The following is a 23473-nucleotide window of genomic DNA, read 5'->3' as shown; positions in this document are numbered from 1 at the left end:
ACCTACAGACTAGTGAGATAATATATGACATAGAAATGCCTAACACTGAGTCCTAGAGTTAACTGAAGTCTCTGTTACTGAGAGTTCATTCTCATCACAAATCATAAAAAGCTAGGGAAAATAGCCTAAGAACTCTGAACCAAATGCAACAAACTAAAAATTGTATTACTAGTGCCAAGTAGCTTCTGACCAGTTAGGTTAAGCTATCCAGTGCCTGCTTACTGGTAGAAAAACACAGGTAGTTTTCATGCAAGGAGAATAATTTATGGATTGTAGGAACAGTTCTCTCCTGCTTCCAGAAGAAAGGAAACAGCTTGGAGAGAGCTAGTCTAAATACAAATAGAAGGATACTTGTATGTTTATGGATCAAAAATGTTCTGTTGGGTATTCAGTTACCTTTATTTATTGCTGCTATTGCAAATTGTTGCCAGTCAATTAAAGACGAAAGGAAAGTACACAAAATTTAAAAACCCTGAAAAGAGAAGTGGAAACCTCTGTCAAAATAGTAGAACATTTTGATCAATTTTAGTTGACAGTATCAATGTAAAAGTCCATGTGCACAGTCCCAGTTATATGAAATAATTCATTTTCTAGGTGCAATATTCACTTAATTTTCCAGCCACTCCACCACAGACTGATCTAGTCCGACCTATGTTTCTTGTAATTTTAGAATCCCATTTTGGCAAAACAAAGTTTCACTTTATTCCCTGTGAAGGGTCATGTCAGACAAGTACATGCAAACCCTTTGTTTCTATTATAAAAAATAAATAAACAGCATTAAAAAAGAGTTCTGCCTAAGCTCTGAATATTTCAAAAATTCTCAGAAGCGTCACTTTATTTACTATTTACAAATTAATGCCAAAAAATTAATGGTCATCCTAGATGAACACGAAGCAGTGTAGAATAGCTCATAAACCTTCACCTCACAGTTTACAGTACAAGAGCATCCAAAGCTGTAGTAGATCAGACCTCAAAACACAATTAGATGAAGAATGGCAAGTTGAAATGCTTGATGAAATATTCCTGTTTTCTTGGTTTTGTCTTTTTCATGACTGAGAAACTGAATTACTTTGGAAAATGAGGAGTTTTATTTAGTGATAAACAAGTTAATGGAAATTACCTCAAAAAACTTTGCATCATTTTGAATAAAACAAAGACTTATTTTGCTGTGTCTACTTAGAGAGCATGTTTTTTGCATTTTCAAAAAGACAAAACAGTATAAAACAGTATTGTGGTAACCAGACAAAAATTCTCTCTCTGAGTAATTACAGCACATTTTTGAATATTCCTCTTAACATCTTAAAATATTTAGTGACAGAGACTTTGTGGTGCCATACTTCTTCCTAGATTCAGATTAAATATCATATTTGTCCCCCTTTGAAGGAAAAAATAAACCCAAATAATTTTCTATTCATTATTACTTATGAGCAACTGGTAAAAGTTCAGTATCTTGTGTGAGAAACTGTCTTAGGAATTACTGTCATGTTTCCTGATCAAAGGGCTTCTTTTTGAAGAAATCTTCTGCTAAATTTGACCAAGATAATAATCTTCTCCTGGTCTTGGCACAACAGGGTGAAGTGAAACACTGATGTGAATTTTTGTCCACGCTTCACACAAAGGCAGCAGAGAAAGGCAGCAAACTTCCAAAGGTGATGTGCCAAAATCCACTTTTCTTTTCCAAACTGGAGGTTAAATGTGCCTGTAGGAGCTCAGCAGGGGCCAGTAGATGCTGGCACTCAAAAAACTAGGCACATCTGAGCAGCAGTTTCTTGCCTCTCTACCAGGCAGGGGCTGTCATTTCCCACTGAGCTTCAAAGAAGTAATTAAATGTTAGTGTGACAGTGTAACTGCTGCAACTCTGCTGCCCACCTGGGGATATGGAGGCTCCAAGACACCAACAGAAGCATCCTCCTATCCTTTCCAGCAGTCAGCACCTAGCAGCATCTTCATGTGGGTCACCTGGAGTGACTACACATTTCATCTGGCAAACTCGACATCTTTATAACAACCACTGGCAGTTCCACAGCCCCTAGAATGGTCAAATGAGCCGCCAGCTTGGGCTGATTTGGGCTATGAAGCTGATAGCTAGCTGAACTCCCTGCTGCTTGTCTGTCAATTCACAATCCTCAGCCAAGGGCTGGAGTTCACATTTGAAAACAGTTATTTTGAGAGTTACAGAAGCCTTTTGAAGAATGCTGGCTACATACTTGCTGCCATTATCAAAATTTTGGTTCATTAGGTGAGAGCATGCAGAGGTACTACTGACTCCCACTGCCTTTGTCACAAAGTCCTAAAAGTGCTCTCCATCTCCACTAGACAGCTGTAAGCAGTTCTCAAGGAGAGCAAGTGCTTCAGGGGTAGCTGCAGAGACCACAAGAGGACTCTGGTATTCATGTAATGATTTCAAAACCACAAGCTCCTGAAACACAAAATACTGACAGCTGAGAGACTATTCTGAAGAAACACCCCTATATGCTTATCCTGCTCTTACACTGTTATCCAGATACCCACCTCTGGCTGGGGTCAGATTCTGAGCTAAAGAGACCTTCAGGATGACTTACCATGGACATTCTTATATTCATTACCAAGGATGGTATTTTGAGCATGGCTAGCACACTCAGTAGGGGGCTACTTTTTTTGAAAGTAATACAAATCCTGCCTGAATATGTCATGTTCAAGCCAAAACCTCATTGCTACCATGACATACCTTTCTGTAATTGCAGTAATAGTGGTTTCAAGAAGAATAGTTGGAAAATATTTACAAACTCAATAAAACAACTGTCAATGATCTCAATTTAAAAGAAAGTTGGTGCCAGATTCAGTAACAAACTGCTGTATCTGCTGAAGTGCTGTTCGAGAAGTAAAGAGAAAGGTACTGCTGCCGAAGAGTTCTTACAGTAAACTCAACACAGCTCAAAGGAACTGTATTATTTTATGTTTCTGAAATTGTATGTTACTTAAGTATCATAAGTTCTTAAAATAATACTTCTATGCATGAAAAGGTTTGTGGTCACAGAAGTAAGGTGACAGCTATGTCAGCCAACCTTCCTACCAAAATACAGCTAAGGCACCAAAAAAATTATTAAGGCTAACATATAGAGTTATTCAGTAAGTGATTAAAACTTCCATACCAGCAAAAGCATTTGCATGCCTCTATAAATGCACCTCCAAAAAGATTCTTTTCTGACTGTGGCCAAACAGTAAGCTAAAAGCCAGCACAGGAACCCAAAGATGGCAACTGCTTTTACTGCAAGATAATTCATTCTGCAGAAAGAGGAGGAAATGCATTCCTCAAAGTATGCAAAGTTACATCAGTGTAAAGATTCTGTCACTACTTAAATAACAAGTCTTTCTATTAGAAACTGCTTCTATTTGCAGAGTGAAGAGTGCTGGATCTCATTCTTTGGCACTAAAGTCGACTAGCGTGGTCTGGATATGCCCACATTACTGACTGCCTTTCAGAGAGGGTGACCATATTCCAGTCATCTGTCTAATGGCAATAGTTTCTGGCCTGTGCTAACCCTATTCTATGCCTAAGAGTCATCTGTGAAAATTCTTCTTCATGTTGGTCAAAAGCACACCAGGGAGAGTGCCAGGAACTTCACAGCATGGGAGAACCGTTTCTGTCTCCTCCATCCCTCATGTACCATTTACTGGTACAGAAATAATTTTCAAAGTTATTTTATTGCCCAATTGATTGCAAAACCAGAACTATCAACAAAAATTCCTACAATACTTTGTGGATCATCAGGAATGCCTTTTTAATGAACAGAAACATGCTGCTTTGCATTTATGCTCTTTTTTTTTTTTCTTAAGCACTTACAATTAGTTCTAGCAAGGGGAAATTATATTAAGAGAGTCCAAAGTTCCATCAAAACAATGCTGCTACAATTATTTAGATACAGGCAACAAAATATTCCCATACTCTACTAAATATTTCTCATCATTAAAAAAAATAGATAAACCTCTCAGACTAACACACTAAAACATAAGTTCTTCCATATTTCATGGTCAGGGTCATGTAGTTTGATACCAATCATGTGGAAAATGTTTCAAAGGAGTTTTATTCATGGAGACCCTTACTGATAAAAGAATAATGACACTTCAACTTTTGTTTGCTGACTTCAAACAAATCTCACACCATTTCTAAAGTCAGTGGCAAAATTCCTCAAAACCCCACCAGTTCAAAACCTTCTGCCACAAAAGCAGGCAGATCAGGCTGCGCTCCAGGTGGGAGTGGGAGGAAGGTGAGTACCAGACAGCACGAGGGAAAACTCACCTCTGGAGGAACGGAAGTGCTTGCTGGGCGCTGTGAATCCCCTTGTCCCGTGCACGTTCACAGCAGCCACGCGGAACTGGTACCACCTGCTCGCTCGGATGTCCGGCAGCCGAACACGCTCGTCCGTAGTCTGGTGGGGAAAATGTCACACTTACACTGGTTGTTCTGACATGGTTCCTGTCATCTGCTGTGCAACAGCCATCAGTCTGGCTGAGCACATGCCAGCATCGCAGGCTGTATGCAACCACCTCACCTGACTCCAGCCATCACTCTGCACCGCAAAGCATTTACAGCTGTGAACAAAATGATAAAACCACCCAACATTACAGTGCATTGCAGGTCTCTTCTGGAAAAAGCAGCCTTTAGAAAACAGGTGAAGTGTTGTTAAATTCACAAAATTAGCTAATTAGTTTTGCACCTATTACAACCTTCACCAGTGTTTATGGTGCCACTGTTCAGGTGTTGATGTTTCAGGGAACTCATTGCCTCAGGTGACAGGACTGATTTCCTCAATTCTCAATTTTCATAAAATTAGGGGTCCAAAATACTTAATGAAATCCACTGCTGTGAGAACCCACTTTTACTAGTTCATAGGAAACACAATATTCTCAGATAATGAGTGTAAGCCTTCTTCACATCTTTGGCACTTAGGTCAAAAAGACAAACACAGCCTTAACTTTTCCCTGAAGACTTTTCTCAGGTTATAGGAGCTGACCTTTTCTCTAACAACACCTACTGAGATTGCCAGTGTCATAAGTTCAATTTCCAAATCCTGAGGGGAGAGCCACTGGAATATGACATAAGCATAGATACACTCTGAATGCTTTCAGTAGGAAGTGCTTTATACATTCTTATTCTGAGCCCCATTTTCTTCATGTTTTTTACCCCATTAAACTTTTTAAGAATTATCTTTTGCTTTCTTTCTTTTTTTTTTCCCCTAAGGTACAAACACCAGAACTCAACACAGCCTCCTGGAAACCACTGAATCACTTCCAGCTACAGAAGATGAAGCATTTTTGTAGAACACATCAAAACCACATCCACTTGGAAATTCTACTTTAACGATTACCTCTCAATTATCCAGTTTTCAATTTACTTAAGTATGTCATGTTTACTACATTTTGATTTAATTCCTTAATCAAAGTAATGCATGAATTTGAACCAGATGTCATATATATGTCTAAATATATTATACAATCATCACTGATTACCATTACTGACCAAACATGCAAGCTCATTAAAAATGTAGTTACATCAATTTATTTTTACAAGCTCTGTTTTATACAACTTCAAGAAGCTACCTTCCCTGTATAGGACTCAACATTTCTCATAAGGATACCAAATAGTTCCCAGAAAAAGGCAAAACATTATTTCTGCTTTTTTTTTCCCTTTCAAATCTGTGTAAGAAACCAGAAGCTGCTGACATAATTCAGATAACCAAAAACTGAGAAATTTGCTTCAGCTCTTCAGCAACAGCCTTTTCAGAGCCCTGACAAATAAAATTTGTAGGTGTTATTGTCCACTTAGTCTCTTCATTTGGTGAAAAACAAAATTTAAGGAAATAAGTATCTTATTTGTGTGTGCATGTAAGGAAAAGAGACCCTTTCTAAACCATATTATTGACTGCTCTCTGACTGCTAAGTGTTGTAGATTCTAAGCCCATCACATATTGCTGCTACTCAACCCCCTCCACTCAGACCACTGCCTTCTCAATTTAAGCAGGGGTAACAGTCCTGACAGTCTATCTCATCTCATTTCCTTTTTTAACTTTTATGTTACTTGTAGAGTGAATTATCCAAGGTTTGCCCCAGGGAAGAAAGACCCTACCTGAACCAACTTTTGTGATTGTTTTTATTTTATGGAGCATTCAAATGTCTATTTTTTCCCAACAGCCAGCTCTCCTATTGCTGCAACTGAAAACAGGTTCAGGACCAATATTTAGTAATAAATAACTAGTTACAGTCTTCTGGGCTTTTAGAAACATGTTTGCTGAACTTTGCTACAAGGCAAGCATAATCTGAATAAACTTAATCCCAAATTCCTCAAAGGAACGTTATTTGTCACTGGCATCCGCTCAGCTATTCTGTTGATTAAAAGTATTTTAGTTGTGTCAGTTTCCCGTGGCAACCACAAAATAATGTAAAATCAAATAAACTGTCAATCCATAATGCCAAAATTATTTTAACTTATGAACATGCCTTGGGCCTATTACTTTCATCATTCATTTTGTTGGCCAAGCCCCTGATAAGCTCAATGGCATGCAGGAGGTCTATGCCCAGCTACCAAGATATAAACCACTTTGGCACCTCTAAGTGCCTTTTACATAGAATTAATAAATTTCTAGAAATAACTAAGTACTACTGAGATACTGAGTACTACAATACCTTAATGCTATATCTATTTTTTTTGTTTAATTGCTTTAGTTTAGTTAGTTGTCACTACTTACGTATGTTTGGAGCTGTGATCATAATATTCAGAGTCCTTTCAATATCTTTCACATTAATTTAAACCCACTAAAAGCTATGCTGAGTGGTACCAAATAATTAATGGTTACATTTCCCCGCACACCTAAAATTCTGTTTGAATAGGAAAGAAAAAAAACAATATTTTTATAAAATTTTTAAGAATCATAAATAAAAGAGAAAAACAAAAGATGATCACTACAGAATCAATTCCCGTTTATCTGGCTATGCATTACCTGTTTACTTACAAGATGAATGTGTAGAAGGTAGCTTCAAATCCTAACAGGCATTTTATTTGGAATAAAATAATAAATTAGTCCTCAGACAAAATAACTGGCCAACATGTCCACCTTCAGTATCATGCAAAGTTCAATGAAGATAAGAGAAAATCTCTATTAATTACATTAAGATGAAACTTCACATAAGAGCAGCATGTAATCTTAATGACATAAGCTGGACAATATACATAATACCTTGACATTCCTTCTCAAGAGCTCATTTTGGGTCCAAGGGACAACAGGCCACCTCCAGTGGCCAGCAAGCAGAAGGAGGTTGGGCTTTCTGTAAGAATTTGGCTGAGATTTGCCCAGAGCTGCTCAATTTAGGAAGCATTGACAATTCTACTCCTCTTCAAGCAGCTCTTAATTGTTTAAATCCTGAGCCCTTTCCTGTAAGTGATTTCCTCATCCTGTCCTTCAAAAGGGGATTATCTGTTATTGTCTTCAACATGGCTACAGAAATCTCCCTCTGCTACTCCTCTAACTGACTGATGATTAAAAGCATCCCAGAGCATGGATGACCTATCTTCAATTCCATCCTTTGTATGAGAGGCAAGGGGAAGATATTCCCTCACACCCTGGATGTTGCATGCTATTTGGAACTATAACATCTTATATATTTATATGCAAACTGTTGTTTGGAGATAGAAAGGCTGCAAATTAGAATTTCTTGTAAGGGAAAGGTGAGATTTACTATGACTGGGAGGGAGAAGAAAGAGAATATCTGACCCAGCAGCATAGCAGTTTGATCATTCAGGTGGGGGAATCTTGTGTCAACACTCCAAACAGTGTATATATGTTATGTATATATGTTAAAAATTGGTGCAAAGAACTCTTCACAGCAAAGACTTGTACAGAGGACTCCATCCAAGGGTTACAGTAATCAGTGGATTGTTTCACTGTGCTCATTCCCTATTTTTCCCCATTATGAATCCTGGATTCCTCTCTGTAGCACAAAGGTTTTATAGAAATAGGAGAGTACAGCCTTACCCTGCTGAGTTCACAGCTCTACACCTTTGGAAACAACACACTGATAAAAGAATTTGCATTTCAAAAAGTGAAGGGATACCATCCAGGGTATCAGAAAAGCTGAGTATATGTTTCCTCTGATACAAAAGAAATTCTGAGCGTTGTATCCACTACTCTAACAAAGGACAGCAGACCTGTCCTATTTCATGTGAACGTAATCCCACACAAGGTGGGTACTTTCTAAGGCTCCTTACCAAAGCAAGCCCCGCATGGGAGATGGAGAAAGAAACCTTTAGTGTACAGGACTGGTGGTTAGCTCCAGCAGGTATTTCTCACCGTCATGGGCTGAGAACTTCACTGTGATTCTCAGAACCAGAACTTTAGGTGTTTCAGAAGCTTTATTATTGAAACAGATTAGCTGTCCACAGAGTTAAGACAATTGCAAAGTGAAGCACTAAGGTCTGTCACAATCAAGCTATCAGCAAATACTGTCCCTTATTTGTTTTAGTAACGGACTAGACTAATAGATATACTTCATCACTGTCTGCCCATATGTATATATATGTATGTGTGTATACACATGACATCCATTCACACAACACAGACGTGTTCTGTCTGAAAATAACTGGTCTGGCATATTTTACCTAACTTTATTATATTATAGTAATATGATTAAATAGCTGAATTTCTAATGTAAACAGTAATGCTACTATTTTTAGAGAGAATTAGTACCAAATGGAATGGTTAGTCTGTTCTCAAGACATACAGTATTTCCATAGGATAATGCAGCAGTTCCTGCTCAAGTGGCTAAATCATAAGTTACAGTACTGTAGGAAACTTCACACAACACTTAGGACACTCTACAACATAGCCAGCTTGGCCAACTAGAATCTTAGTTAATAGAAATTATTCAAATTGTTAATTATATCAAGTTTTCCCCAAAATATGCAGTAAAAAAACTACATTAAAAATCTCTTCCTCTGGAAGTGAAAAATAACTAAAATTGTTTTCAATGTGTTTGCTTTCCTTATATAATTGGAGAGCAAAATAGTATACTAATAGATTGAGCCTTCTTCCTTAAAAAAGAAAACAAAAATGGTACAAAAAACATGGCACAATACAATAAACAAACTTTTTCAAAATTATTGTTTCAATACAAAGTAAAAATTTGTGTGAAACATGAAAAATTACTTGGAACTTAGCTCCTCTAAGGTCAGTAGAAAACAACAAGTTTTTTTTTTTTAATTTAAACACCTGAAAGTTATTGAAAATTACAACACTGTTTGTTCTTGGACAGATAACAAAAATAAAATATTAGATGAGTAACACTGATGAAATATTATGAAATTTCTACAAGATGCAAGCAATAACTTTGTTTATGCTACATATAGGTATGAGCATAGAGAAATTCAGATCCTCACTCACAGCCTTTTTGATCTTTGATTGCTTTTTACACAGTCCCTACATTTAGTTGCAGAGTAAAGCAAGAGCTAGAATCATCTTCCCTGGACTGACATGCTCTAGGAATTTTCAGCTAAAAGGCTGAGCTCTTCTCAGCCTTTGTCTATAATCAAGGGCTCATACCTCAGTGTTTTGGAATCATACAAGAAAAATATCTCAGTTACACAGACAAGGAAAGCCTGGAGGCTGTGCATACAATCACCTTAGTCAAACTGGATATCCATCCTTGCTGCTGATATTGAAAAATAAATTCTATCGCATTCGGCCAAACCAATTTGATTGCCTGGTGGGATGTCTAAAACTACAAACACCATGGAGGTACACTACTCTATAAAGACAGAAATTCTGATTAGTAGCACCCCTCAAGGGTGCCCAGCCTGCATGTCCCATAAGGTATACACAGTTCACAAAGCCAGTCAGGCATCCTGAAATGTACTTTGAACTGACATTCCCAGTGGGGTTCACCACACAATCAAATTTATCTCTCCTGTGATGCAGAAGGGACAGTGAAGTTGTCAGAAAGATGTCAGTTGGAGGAGGCTTCTTCTGCCACAGTGATTAACTCAGCCCCTTCTGCCTGCATTCACCAGAACCCAGGAAAGGCAGCTGTCAGGCTTCTTATTGCTCTAGCACAGGAACATGTTTCTGAAACTCTCTCCTGCAGATCCACTGCAAGGCAAGGTTCATGTATGTTCAGCTACTGTGGAGCATCCACAGTGCATGCTCCCAGAAGTGTGCATGAGGTCTGGGATGAGAAGTAGCAGAGCACTGTGCTCCCTTTGCAGCCCAGATTTTCCAGCTACAACAGCTGAGCTTCTACAGTCTATCACATACACATGGTTTGGAAACAGTGAGGAATAATTCAGATCTGGCACATTTTTGCAACAAAGGCAGGAGCTTGTTTTCTGGAATGGAGAATGCAGGTTCAATACTTGCACCTCAAGTGAGAGATTTAAGCCACTGTGACTTGATCAGTTTTGGACATGATCTCTTGGGCTTATACAAGCAAGGTTTCCTGCCAGGGTCTGCTGCAGGGGGCTTTTTCTGAGCAAGACTACAACATAGTGACAGCTCCCTCTAGCACCACGCTGAAGCTAAGAAATTCACTTCTGAGTGTTCAGTCTCACAAGCTTCATGTTTTTGTAAGATAGCATTTTCCAACACAATCTGAGAATTGAGACTGAACACAAATTGTCACAGAATTTAAATCCCTTACTCTATTTTGCAGATGGTTCTACTTTTTCTCTCTTTCCTTTTTTTTCCTAGCTGTAATGATATTTTGCAGATCTTGTCAAAATCAGCATTTTATTTTTCTTGTCAGCAGGGATAAGGGTGAAGCAGTAAGATAAACGATTGGAACTCTGCCATCCAGGTGGACTGTCAGCATGGCAAAAAACAGATTGAAACTGGGAAGGAACTAAGTGAAAATTTATGCTCTGTTGGCTGCTTCTCATTAAGAAACATTTGCTCATGAATCTTACATTTTCAGTCTGGATTGCACTGAGTGATAAGAGCATGACATCATAGACTTTTCTGAGTTGGGAGGGTCTCACACCTGAAGAAAACAACTTCACAAAGAATAAAGGTTTTAGTCTTTTTTTTCAGTCTGTGTTGTTTTTTTTTAACTTTTGACAAGAATCAAGCCATGCCTTGGACACTGTGCAATGAGTCCCACTAAACTCAGGACTGTCTCCAATGCACTTCCTTGAATGGATTTTGGTCTCTGATTCTACATTTTTCAAGAGATTTGTGACATTCTGTGACTGGATCCATATTGCTTACAAAGAACTGACCTGTGCCACAGTTTGCCAGTTCGTAGCATCATCCTCACTTGGATGGATTCCTTGATTCCACCTCCTCTGAACTACATAGATTACAGGTTCAATGGAAATATTGAATTTTGAAGACCACTTCACCTCCAGGTCCCCAGACTGATGTTCTATGAATTTTAACTCTTTACGGGGTTTCAGTGGAACACCTGTAGTAGGAACACACAGATAAAAATATATGAGTAATTTACAAGATATGATTAAGCCATTTATAGATGAAGCTGTAAGAAAAAAAAACTGAAAAAAAGATCATTTGTCAGAGAAAATGACAGAAAGGGAGGAATGATAAGCATGGAAGTTTCAGAAATGTTCTTAGCCAACCCATCTCTGTTAACAGTAAAATTTGTTTTTAAAAAAATCTTCAAAATTATTTCTGTATTTCATTAAAAACTGAAGGATGTGAAAGTTGTAAGCTAAAACTGACTTTACAGAAAACACTTGCCTAATACAACTGGGAGAAAGATCCCTTTGATCTCAAGCAGAATCAGCTATACCTGTTGTTCAGTTTTTCACCCAATTTACCCTTAAACACATCTAATAACAAAATTTCCATAGCATCACAAAGTAGTCTATTTCACTACTTTATCCTTTCTACCAGAAAACTTTCCCACTGCCTTGTTTAGTCTCCTCAGTGCACCTTAAACTCGATACTGGTGCAAGATGTTCATGGATCATGGGGAACAGATTCTTTCTTTTATCTATGGAGAAGCTTTTCACATACCACAAGACTGTTATCATGTTTCTGAATGTTTTCTCCTTCAGTCTAATAACCACAGTGCACTCCATTTCCCTTTAAAATCGGTGTTCCCAGACCCCTGTTCACTCTTGCAGTTGCCTCTGGAGACTCTCCAGCTGCCCAACAGCCCTTCTCCAAAGTCAAGCCTAAAACTGGACGAAGACTGTGTCTAAGCTCTTAGCAGTGCAGACCAGCGAAGTGTGATTATTTCATCCATCTTGCATTAGTCTGATGTACTTAAGAAAGCTGTTTGCTTCCCCATGGCATGATCTTATTGACTCACATGCTACAGCTGTACTGCATGATGTGTCTCTCTCCACTCTTCCCTAAAGATCTAGAAAAGGTAATTCCAAGACATCTTGCAATAGATATGTTATGTATATTGTCAAATTGTTGCATTTCAGAGAAAAATATATATTTCTAAAATATTACTGAAATTTCTCATTACACAGTGACACAAAAATATGGTTATTTATGTTGTTATACTGCCAGTAATACTACCTTTTTGAAAACATCTGCAGTAGCTTGAAGGAAAAAGCAACTCTTCAAATTGGACATCTTTTGATTAAATCAACAAATCAAATCTTAGATACATTTCTCTAGACAGATGTTAGGAATATTTATATTTGAGTGTGCAGCATTTTTTCACTTGACGATATGTCACAAATAAGATCTCTGTGTTGGCATATAAGCCTTATTAGCAAGTTATCATATGCACTTTAGTTATTCTGTTGTTTCAATGACTGTCCACGTAAGGCCAGCTGTACGTATTTGTTAGAGAAATTGTTTCCCACACAGTCTGTCACAGACAACTTAGTACCAAAATTTCCTCAGGTGAACAAACCACTTTTACATTTTAAGGGGTGTTCTTATAAATCTGAGTATAAAAGTACCTAAAAGTAAGTGAAAATTATCTTGTATGAAAATGAAAATTATCTTCAAGAAACCTAAAATCCACCTCAAAAAAAAAAGAGTACCTAAATGTGGTTATCACAGCAGTTTAGACCCTGGATATCCTTCAGTAGCCTAAAGTCTTAGTGTAAGATAACGAACACAACTTTGGATTTCCACATTTGCAAATCCTTCTTTAGTTAAGATACATAATAATCCTATAATTTGCATGTTCAGAAAACTTCCATCTGCTTTGCATCAGGGACAGTTGGATTCAGTTGATTGCAAGTATCTCAGTGTTACGTAATCGCGTGCAGATGGAGCACGGCAGCGCAAACAATGAGAGCACAGCACAAGTGTACTTTAAAATACTTCTGTGGAACCAGCACCATCCGTTTAATATCCAGATGTGAAGATCCAATTACTCGTCAATGTGCCTTTTATTATGTAAATGGTCAGCCCCTTTTTTTGTGCTGGAACAAATCAGTCCTCAGTCTGCAGTGCTCCAAAGTCTGCACTACTCCAAAGTCTGCAGTGCTTAACCAAAGAATTCAAATCACTGATCACTGTATGTGTGCAATAGCAGAGTCCATGAAAAATGGTTCTAAAGGTGTCTTTCAAACAGCACATGCATCTCTGTGCCACGAAAAGTAGGCACACATTGCTCTGTCATGAAAACTTCTATCTTAAACATTGGTTCCCCCAGAATTCAAAATGTTTCCATTGGAGTACCTTGCAAAGGGTACGTCCATGGCATCAATACAGTTGTAAACGCAGTTCTGCAAGGACTCAGAGGTGGACACTTTTGAAACTGTACACAATGTTTATAATACAAAACTATTTTTCTTTAAGCATGAAAAGAGTCATTAAACTGTGTGTGACCATCTGACACCAGTTATCCTACTATAATCTTGCCACACCTTCCACCCTTTGAATGTCCAAATCTGCCCTTCACAATTTACCCTTTTTTACACAGATTTGCAGAGACACTTTCTCAAGTCCTTCAATAGTTAAGCCAGTGTAAAGAAGAGTAGGAAAGAACATTTGATATCTCCACTAAAGGGACATAAATATGTGAAGACTACATAACCAATTAGTAATACTCCCAACAGAGATGCAAATGTACTTGTTACATTAATCCAAAATCATTTGTAATATATGTCTTTGGTGGCAGTGTACTTATATTAACTTTTTTTTTTTTAGGATTGGGCTTTAGCACTCAGTACTAGAGGGCAAATTCAGCTTGGTAATCCAGCAAATCAGACAGGAATTTTACATCTACTGTTGTAACTAATCTCCAGCACTTGATCAACAGTAAAACTATAGAAACTTCTGCAGACTCTTAGATTCAATCTGAGCTCATTTTCAAGCTGAGAGTGCTGTCAAAATGATAAGAGTAAGTACTGAACTTATTCACTAGATCTTAGTCATGCTTGCAGAGTTTGCTCTTCCTTAGTGACAGGAAGGTCATTTACCCCTGGAGGAAATGAATAGCAAGCCTGCTCCACTTCTATTTGTCTTTTGTTGCAGAAAGACAGGTTGAAGAGGCTAATTAGCTGAATTCATCAGTGGAGAAGGCAGTAGGGTACTGAGCTTGCCCTTCCTCTGCAAGACATATATGCTCTTACAAGCCAGCACCTACTGCAGATCTGTGATAAGATGTTAGGGAAGGTTAGTTCTGCTCCCATTTAATCAGACCAAACAGAAGAGATCTTCCAGTGTGTGGTTACAGAATGTATCATATCCTGTCATATGCTGTGACAACTCCAGGAGCATTTAATCTTGTTTTATTTGTTTGTTTGTTTTTACCTTTTCCAGTTATTACATTTACTGGAATGCTTTGCAGTTGTGGCATGGAGCTTGAATGTGTAAATCATTACACACACAACATGAATGACTGTTTACCACTCTGGTCATTTGTCTCAATAAGACAAAAGAAATAAATAAGTGATCCATTTTAATAACTTTCATTTTGAAAGTGCTATGTGCTGGTGTATACTAATTCCTTATAGTTTTAAAGAGGCTGCTCTAAAGTATCCTGCAAACAAGATAGCTTCTCTTCTGCACACATTGAAAAAGATTTATTAACATTTTAGTTAAAATAATTAACTTAAAAATAAATTCGTTATCTTCTTTACCTATTTTATAATTTTTTCCATCCACATTTGGAAATAAGCACGGATTCAAACCTAAGCCTGGAGCTTAGATCAGAGTTCTGCTGATTATGCTCCCACAGAAAGCCCACACTATCTGATTAATAAGTGAATAACTGAATAATATTTATTTTTTATCACTGACATAGGAAGAATTGATTCTTGTACAAAAACACCAACCATGTGGAAAAAAGAATATTCTTTTCACAAATGCTTATTTTATGCATTAGGAGACTACTTTTCAAATATGTTCATGTATAAAACTTTTTTAAATTCCAGTAAATTAAAACCTGGAATTTGTCTAAACAAAAAATTTCTTAGCTCATACGTTCTTTTCAAAGGATGTCAAAGAAAAGGTTTATTCATAGGATCTTGGGACTCAAATTAATTAAAATTTTTTGAATAAGATTGCCTTAGATTCAAATAATGAATTAATATATATCTGTATGTAGATACTATAATCTTTCACTATGTTGTTCTGTGTTGATTTGTGCTTTTACCAGATTATTTCACAGTTCCTACTTGGTAATCCCATCTGGTTTGCTTGTAGACATAAATGTTATTTCTGATTATTAGGACCTGAACTGTTTATCATTAAATATTTTCCTGCTGCATTCTCTCTCATCCCATCAAATTAAGTGAGATTTCACCTAAATTGGCAAAGTTTGTTCTGCTTAGGATGACTCACAATAGCCACAAATTTACATTCCACACATTGCCAGACATGGGCTTCACAAGGGGGAAAAAAAATCAGAAATTTAAGCAACATCTCTCTCTGGTTTTCCACCCTTTGATTGTGCAGCCACATCTCTACAGGTACTTCTCCTTCTTCTTCCCATCCATACAAACTTCTTCCCATCCAAGCAAATGGGAGTCCTAGGAGACTTCACTATGGCCTGAAGTTTTTAGCCCAGTACGAGTACATATTAATAATCTCTACCTTTGTACAGATTTTTTGGAATTTGGCACGTGTGACCACATCCATTGGAACAGCATTTCTTCACTCCAGAACATTCAATATCAGCTTCACAGCTTTCAACACAGGCAGCTGCAAAACCACTGGCCTTCTCAGGTGCTGGGCAGTCCCCTTGCTTCACAGACAGGATGTACTTAAGGAATTCACAGCTAGTTAGGCATTCATAATTCTTCTTGGGGAAAAGAGGCTAAAATGAAAACAGAAGAAGGGTATGTTTTCAACAGGAACAATTAAAAAAAAAAACAAAAACAAAACCCCATCAAAGAAAAAATGTTATAAATTTCCAAGACCTAATCCTAAAGGATTATTCAGATTTCTAGTTTTTGCAAGACTATCCCTGAATATTGATATATTCAAGCCACTCTGAAAAGCATTCCAAGTACAGAATGATGAATTCCCTCAAGTAAGACCACCATATTTAATGGAACAATGTTGTTTATATCTGCCAGCTTTCCCTTGTTTTTGTCACATTGACTGGCTATGAAGTTGCTCAATGACAGATTAAAAACACTCCCAAAACAAAGGGGAAGCAATGGTCAGACAGTCTGCTGTTTTTGGACTACCCCACATTCCTTCCTCTGTACTTTACAACACTTTCCCCACAATATCTGATGTAATGCCATTCTAGATAAATAAGGGAAATCTTGTTTCATTATACTGTTTGAACTAAGTTGGCTAAGAGAAGATTTTGCAGCATCTTTATGTTCTTGCCAGCATATAAGTAATTGTATAATTCTTCATGGAACTGGTACTGCATTTATGATAAAACGATCAGCAGAAAATAAAAATAAAATAGGCTTTAAATATATTGATTAAAGATCAAAGTGAATGCTACTTACTTGAGAAATCTAGTCGTAGATATTTAAGAAGATGCTTCAATGCATAGACATTTTATAGCATATGTAATACTCAGAGATTTGCAAGGTCCACTTAAAACAGTATTTAAAATAGCTTCTACAACCCCGGGAGAATATGGTGACATGGAAATTACATCTCCTCTTTGCTTAGTTTGGTGCAGAACCAGCTAAAGTGATTCTCAGAATGACTGCAGCATGTAACTGGCATTGTCTGCGGCTAGCCTTTCCATTCTAGAGCAACCAAAAACCTTCCACCCTGACAGATCTGATGCACAGGTTCATAAGTCTACACAGGAGTTACAACCCACTCTCTATATCCAACTAGCCACATAACTTCTGAAACTTCTTTCATATTCAAATGTTTTACTTTCTTGTTTTTACTTTTCTCACATTTCTGGCAAAATGAGGAAGACTTTACTATTACAGAGGCCCAGGTGTTTCACAGACTATTCTCTAGAGTCCCTGTGGCCCAAGAATATATCCCTACATTACCCCTCCCATCTTTTCATAAAAAACAGTCCAGAATTTTGAACCAAGCTTTCAGGGATGGATTTGGGTGTGACAGGCTTTAACCAGCCTAAACACTGCAAAAATGAGCAGTCTCTATGTCTCCTACAGACCCCGGTGATGTTTGGACATGCCCTCCTGCTGCTCCCTCGACTGGAATGCACCTGATGCCATGGTTAACCAGTTAAAAAGCTAAATGAGTAGGAAACTAAATTTATAGGGAAAAAAAATCCAAAAACAAGGAATCAGATAAATTGTCCCTCACACATAAGGCTCCCTTTAACATTCAGTGGTACACTCATTTGGTAGGTAAGAAGTGACACATGAAGCAGTAACTTTGAGAAACACAAAGCTAAATTGTTGCCTCCAGATTTTTTACAAAATGCAAAAAGATTGAAAACACTCTCACAGGAAAACAGCCTCCTTTAATTCAATCAATGTCTATGGAGTATGCATGAGTCTGAGATAAAGGAAAGCGGTCCCGGGCTTTTGTGTTTGAAGCTAATTTCAAATCCTAAAACATCACAAATTTGCAGCTACTTAATTAAAAATGTTATAGCTCCCTGAGGCATAATAAGTCCTCAAGGCTTCTCCTCCTCACCCTATTTCACAGCTCATTTTTCAGTTAGCTGCTAAATGTGCTGCTCCTCATTAGGGGTCTTTGAAGTTCTAAATTTAGCTTTAACCACAAAACACTAATCAAAGAAGGATGCTCACTGTTTTTAACTACAATAGAACAGTGTTCTACAAATGTTTTCCTTTTAAACCAATTTTATACAAATTTTCACCCGTATCTGAAAACATAGTCTGAGTGAAGTGCGATATACAATAACAGCACAAATTAGATCCATGAAAACTGCTTTTTTACAGTACTCTAGAATTTTGTATATGAGAAAGTAGCATATAATCTGGGTTTAAAAACTCTTGCAAGGCTTGGTTTTCATAAGAAACCTTTATTTTGTCTTCTGTTGTAACTATATAGATCAGTAATTTAATAATCCCTGTTAACACATTGCTGCATCTAATATTTTTTAGTTGAAATTACAGCTTTTCCTCAGCATCTTCATAATGCTTAAAATAATTTAAATGTAGGACATTCTCTTATACCAGAAAAAAAAGTGTCCACAGTAAAGAGAAGGAGTTAAATCAGCGTACCAGTAAGATCAGTATATCAAGTAAAGTCACTTCTACTTTTTTATAGGAAAAGATTAACATCTTCCTAAGAATTCACTTTCATAGACATGAATATATTTGAGCCTTTTTGATAAGAAGGCAACTTTCTATTGAGCTGATGCTTTCATTTTGAACTAAAAAACACTTAAGAATTGCAACAGACCACTTCCACCAACTCGAAGCCATGTTTCAAATCCAATAAAAAATGTCCTTCTTTGTTCTAGTTTGACTGATTCAGGTTTGCTTCTTCACAGATTATTTTGATAGATGGGTCAAAAATAGTTTTCAAAACATTTGTTCTTGAATAATTACATATTTTGATATTAGTCTTCTGAACTGCAATCACAGTTACTCCTGGGAATCTACTCTTTTATAAATCAGACTGACTCTCACATACAGGAAAGTCATCTGTTCTAGCTATCCTGCATAAGGATTTTTCACACAATAACATTTTAACTTTTAAGCAAAGATTGTCTTTCTTACACATGGCCAGAAAAGATAGAAGGGCAAGTGGTAGAAATAGCATCTTAGAGGAGGGATGTCGGAGCTCCTTCTGAGAGATGCTATGTAAGTGACTGGATTGAGTCTTTACAAGTCGAGATAAATCATTTGGTCAGAAAAAAACCCTTTTCTAACTCAAAATTAATACGGATGCATTGTTAAATGTGTATCCTTTCAAATGAAGGCAAATGCTGCAAAAATACCATGGTTTTCAGCTGTCTCCTTGAAGCTAATAATTTAAATTAAAGAGACTGCTAGAACAAAGTGAGAAAGTGTGCCCTTGGGCCGACCTACCTCACAGAAGCTTTGGCAATGGTTTTTCTTCAGGTCCCAGGACTCTTTGCAGGGCTCCAGGCACTAGGAAGAATCAGGAGGCAGAGAAGTGTCAGAAAGAGAATGAAATAAACAACCACAAATAACCTTATTTATTCTCCAGTTTTTCGGCCCACAGGAAGTTAATAATCTACTTCTCCTGGGGATAAAATTCTGTCATTGAGTCATGGTGTCAGAACAAGGTCATGAGAAGCCATGGTTAGATTACAATGAAACATTTTCAGTATTTCTTACAGTACAAGGCAGTTGACTCACTTGTTTATTATGCCATCCTACTTTCCAACTTCCTGGATGTAGGTCTTAATACCATCTAAGCCCATGTTCCTGGATGACAGAGACAATGCCAAAAGCACCACTCTAAACTACAGAAAGTGAAATCTTTTCCTCACTGACCAGCCTAAAGATCAGACAGGCACATTGCCTTCCCAAGCGAGAAACTATTTCATCAAGCTATGGAGTAAACTCAGCAGAGGTTAAAACACTGTTTCTGTATAAATAACGTTCACTGGTCTGTTAGCAAAATCACTTTATTCCAAGTACCATGCTATCATTATTTCACCTTCAACCTCTGTTGCAATGGCTTACAGAGAGCTGAGATACAGAGCTAAGCTTCACACAGCATAAAGAAAAATCACACTGTTAAGAGCATTTGCAACAGCTAAAACATAAATTCAGATTCACATCCAGAAACCTTTTCTCTTCCTTTGTTAAACATAAAAAGTTGAAAAATATTAGCATTGTTGGGAGCTAATGATACCTACTCCTCCTGGTAATAGTGGAAAGATACTTATTGTACCAAAACCAAAGGTCTTTGACATGCATTGCAGTATTTAGGTAGTTTTCTCTTATGCACAGTATTAGATTGGATCAATATACACTTATGCTATTCAAAATCAAACATGAATACACGTAACCCACACCTCAGTGCACGTGTAGTAAAAACAACAGTGTTTTAAAAATTAAGCATTTTTCTACTATCAACAAAGCCTAAAAATGTGACAAAACCATTAGTCACAGGCTACATATTTCAGGAAAAAAATACCACTTAAGCATTTTCTTTATATATATTTTGTTTCTAGCTCTTCAAAATTCACAGTGTGTTGCATACAGATTAATTAGAAGGATACATTATAAAATGTCCCTGAAGTCAGTAAATTCAATTAATTGCACAGTGTTGTTCCTCCTGTGGTATAGATACTGCACATTTGAGCTCAATTCCACTGTCATGTCATTTTACAGCTCTCCTCTTCTATGAATTTAGTCCAAAATTATCGAGGTATAAGTAGTTTAAACAGAAAATGAGAGGCATTTTGACCATTCTGTGACTTTGTCAGTGATGCCCAAGACTGCCAGGCTTGTTCAAGGTGTTTGTACCAGTGTTTATCTCCAGTGCAAGTGAGGCTCCAGCACCTGACACCTCATGAGGCTGTCACTGTTCCAAAGTCACTCAGGACAGCCCAGGCTGCTTTCACTGGGCCCCAGCTGCTCCTGCCTCAGGGCAGGCAGAGGCAATGGGCATCTTCAAGGGAAGATGGACAAGATGAACCAGGGCTGAGCCTTACCCGGCAGTCCAACTGCTCTTGGAATATGCCAAGGAAAAGAGATGATGGAGCCTGTCATAAGGCCTGCATAGACTCTTACAGACTGGTTAGGGTACACACTTACCTAAACACTTACTTAAACAAAAAAAATCTCCCTACTCCTGCTGTATGAGGAGTCCCAGGAGCTCTGGGCTAGCCTGGCACCATGGGCAGCTGCAGAAGCCGACTGCCTGCCTTTAGTGGAGCTGTACCACTGCACCATGTTGGATTAAGAGTAACTGCTAGCAGACAAAAAAGTTGCCAATAGAAGATCTGGAACTGTCTTGCTAAAGAGACAGTTATTAACCTTGCAATAGCAAAGATGAGAACACCTCACAAATACAGGTCTGTGCATTTATGCTCTTGGCTAACCTGCTATGAGGCTTCCCTGAAGTGGGAAGCTCGAACCATTGAAAGCTTGGATCCAGGTCTCACCTTTGAGTCCTTGACTTAAAATGTAAATGAGCTGAGATCCTGAGATCCCTCCCACTGACTGGTGATCTGATTCAGGATAAGAAGGAATCTGGGCAGAGCAGCAGCTGGCAGCTGGTTTGGGATCTGCTTTATCTAATAAAAAATACCTTGCAGACACAGCTACCTGCCCACAGAAGCTAAGCTTAGGCATGGAGATGGCACATCTCCAGCAGGCTGCAGGGCTGTGGCACAGGGAGCATCCCAGCAGTCCACTTGGCAGGTGCCACTGGTGCCTTGGAGCCACCACTCACCCTGCCCTGGCACCACACATGGGCTCTGCACTGCTGAGGCAGGATGAGATGTGGGACACAGCACTGAACGTCACGGGACAGTGGCACTCGTCAGAGGATCATGGGTGTCAATCACACCGGCCTTGATAACTCAAATCCTCTTAAAGAGCTTGTTTCATCAAACCCATTGCTTAAATCTGGAAGCTGGAGGCTTTTTTCCTTTGCCCAGACTGCTGCAGAGTGATTATTCTGCACTAAGCAATTGTATCAAAAGCCAAAACTATTGCTAATAGAAAGCACCCCAGTATTTGTCATCCCTCAAAATGTGTGGGGGTGGGAGGGTGTGTGTATATCCACAAACTCTCATAGGTACAAATCTGTGTATAATACAATACTACAGACCTGCTGATATTTAAACTGTATAAAATTAGAAACAAGAGCAAAATACAGTTTTGTTCAAGGAAAAAGGGTTGTGATTGCTTTAAAATATTTTGGATTGTATTTACTTCATCGTTTTTTAAGGGCCATGTTAGAGAATTCTTTTCTGTTCTAATTTTTAATCTATAAATAAAGCAACTAGGAGATTAGCATATATGCATGCCATTTACATTAGTTAGTAAAGGGGGTTTCAAAATAAGTCTACTAACACTTTTGCTTAGGAAATTATACCTTTGACCTGATTGGAAGAGAATTACAGCAACACAGCACATCAGAATCTAATGAATTGCAAAATATAATTTAAGTACTGAAATACATATTTATTAATATATTATATATTTATTAAAATATCATATTTAACTTAAATGGCTGCAAATGACATCTTTTTAACTATTTATACAGCAAAAAATATTTCTGTCAGAGTAGAAGAGACTATCCACAATATTTTTGTCTAAAAAGGCTTTTTATTTCATCAGAGTGGAAACTAAGACATATGTAATTTCTTGTAAAAACAATGGAATCTAAGTATTACAGCTGGAATATAATTATCCTTTTCATTATCATTCACCATTCCCACTGCTTTCAACAGCAAGGTCAGAAATTAATGGCTTATGTTTATAATATAAATACAATATAAGTGCTTTGCTGTCCTATGGAACTTAATTAAATGGAACTTAGATAGCTATGAGAAAAAAAAAAAAAAAGAAAAAAAAACAGCTTTCACTGTACAATGTCCTAATAACTGGCCATGCATGAGAACAAGCACCTGAAAATGCATTTTCTTACTATCAGACACCAAGTAGAGAACAGAGTAAGGAATTTACCCAGAGTCAAAGGAGAATATAGCGTTCATCAGTCTTAGAATGACTTCATGATGGGTACATTTAAATATACAATTGTAGCTAATGGAACAATGAGAAAAGTGATTTTACATCTGGAAATCTGAGCACAGTGGCAGTAAACACAACATAAAACAGAAGCTGGTAGCAAGAGAGAAACAACTATTTTGATATTTAGGGGTTTTTACACATCTTTAACATTTTAAAGACTTTTTTAAACATCTTTAAGATGTTTTTTAAGCATCGTTCTGTTTCTCAAAAATCAGACTGTGAGATGTCTGAAGAACAGTAAATGCACAGCTGCACATTTACCTAGCTCAAACCAATGAACAGCATGGTAACTTGGTGAAAAATATTAGGACTCTGGCTGCCCATTTGAGGAATGTTCATCATTTTTTGTCAATTCATTTTATAAAAGTCTATTTACACATTTGTCTCTCCTGTGTTAATTCATGTCCTCCTAAACTTTTAGATGGGTATAAGATTAACAGCAAATTATTTCCATTC

The 23473-nt window shown here is 37.5% G+C and overlaps 1 protein-coding gene across 1 annotated transcript in view; it reads right to left on the bottom strand.

The window, feature by feature from the left end:
- Nucleotides 1–23473, bottom strand: part of ANOS1 (anosmin 1) — a 130014-nt gene that overhangs the window by 41668 nt on the left and 64873 nt on the right. The window contains exons 3-6 of the mRNA XM_068180103.1: nucleotides 19367–19429; nucleotides 15999–16221; nucleotides 11243–11427; nucleotides 4280–4409 (exon numbers count right to left, since the gene is read on the bottom strand). Of these exons, the coding sequence (XP_068036204.1) occupies nucleotides 4280–4409; nucleotides 11243–11427; nucleotides 15999–16221; nucleotides 19367–19429 (601 nt within the window). The remainder of the gene's footprint in view (nucleotides 1–4279; nucleotides 4410–11242; nucleotides 11428–15998; nucleotides 16222–19366; nucleotides 19430–23473) is intronic.

The sequence above is a fragment of the Anomalospiza imberbis genome, chromosome 2, assembly GCF_031753505.1.
Source record: "Anomalospiza imberbis isolate Cuckoo-Finch-1a 21T00152 chromosome 2, ASM3175350v1, whole genome shotgun sequence".
NCBI classification, from domain to species: domain Eukaryota; kingdom Metazoa; phylum Chordata; class Aves; order Passeriformes; family Viduidae; genus Anomalospiza; species Anomalospiza imberbis.
The sequence above is the reverse complement of the archived record's forward strand: the minus strand, read 5'-3'. Positions and strand labels throughout refer to the sequence as shown.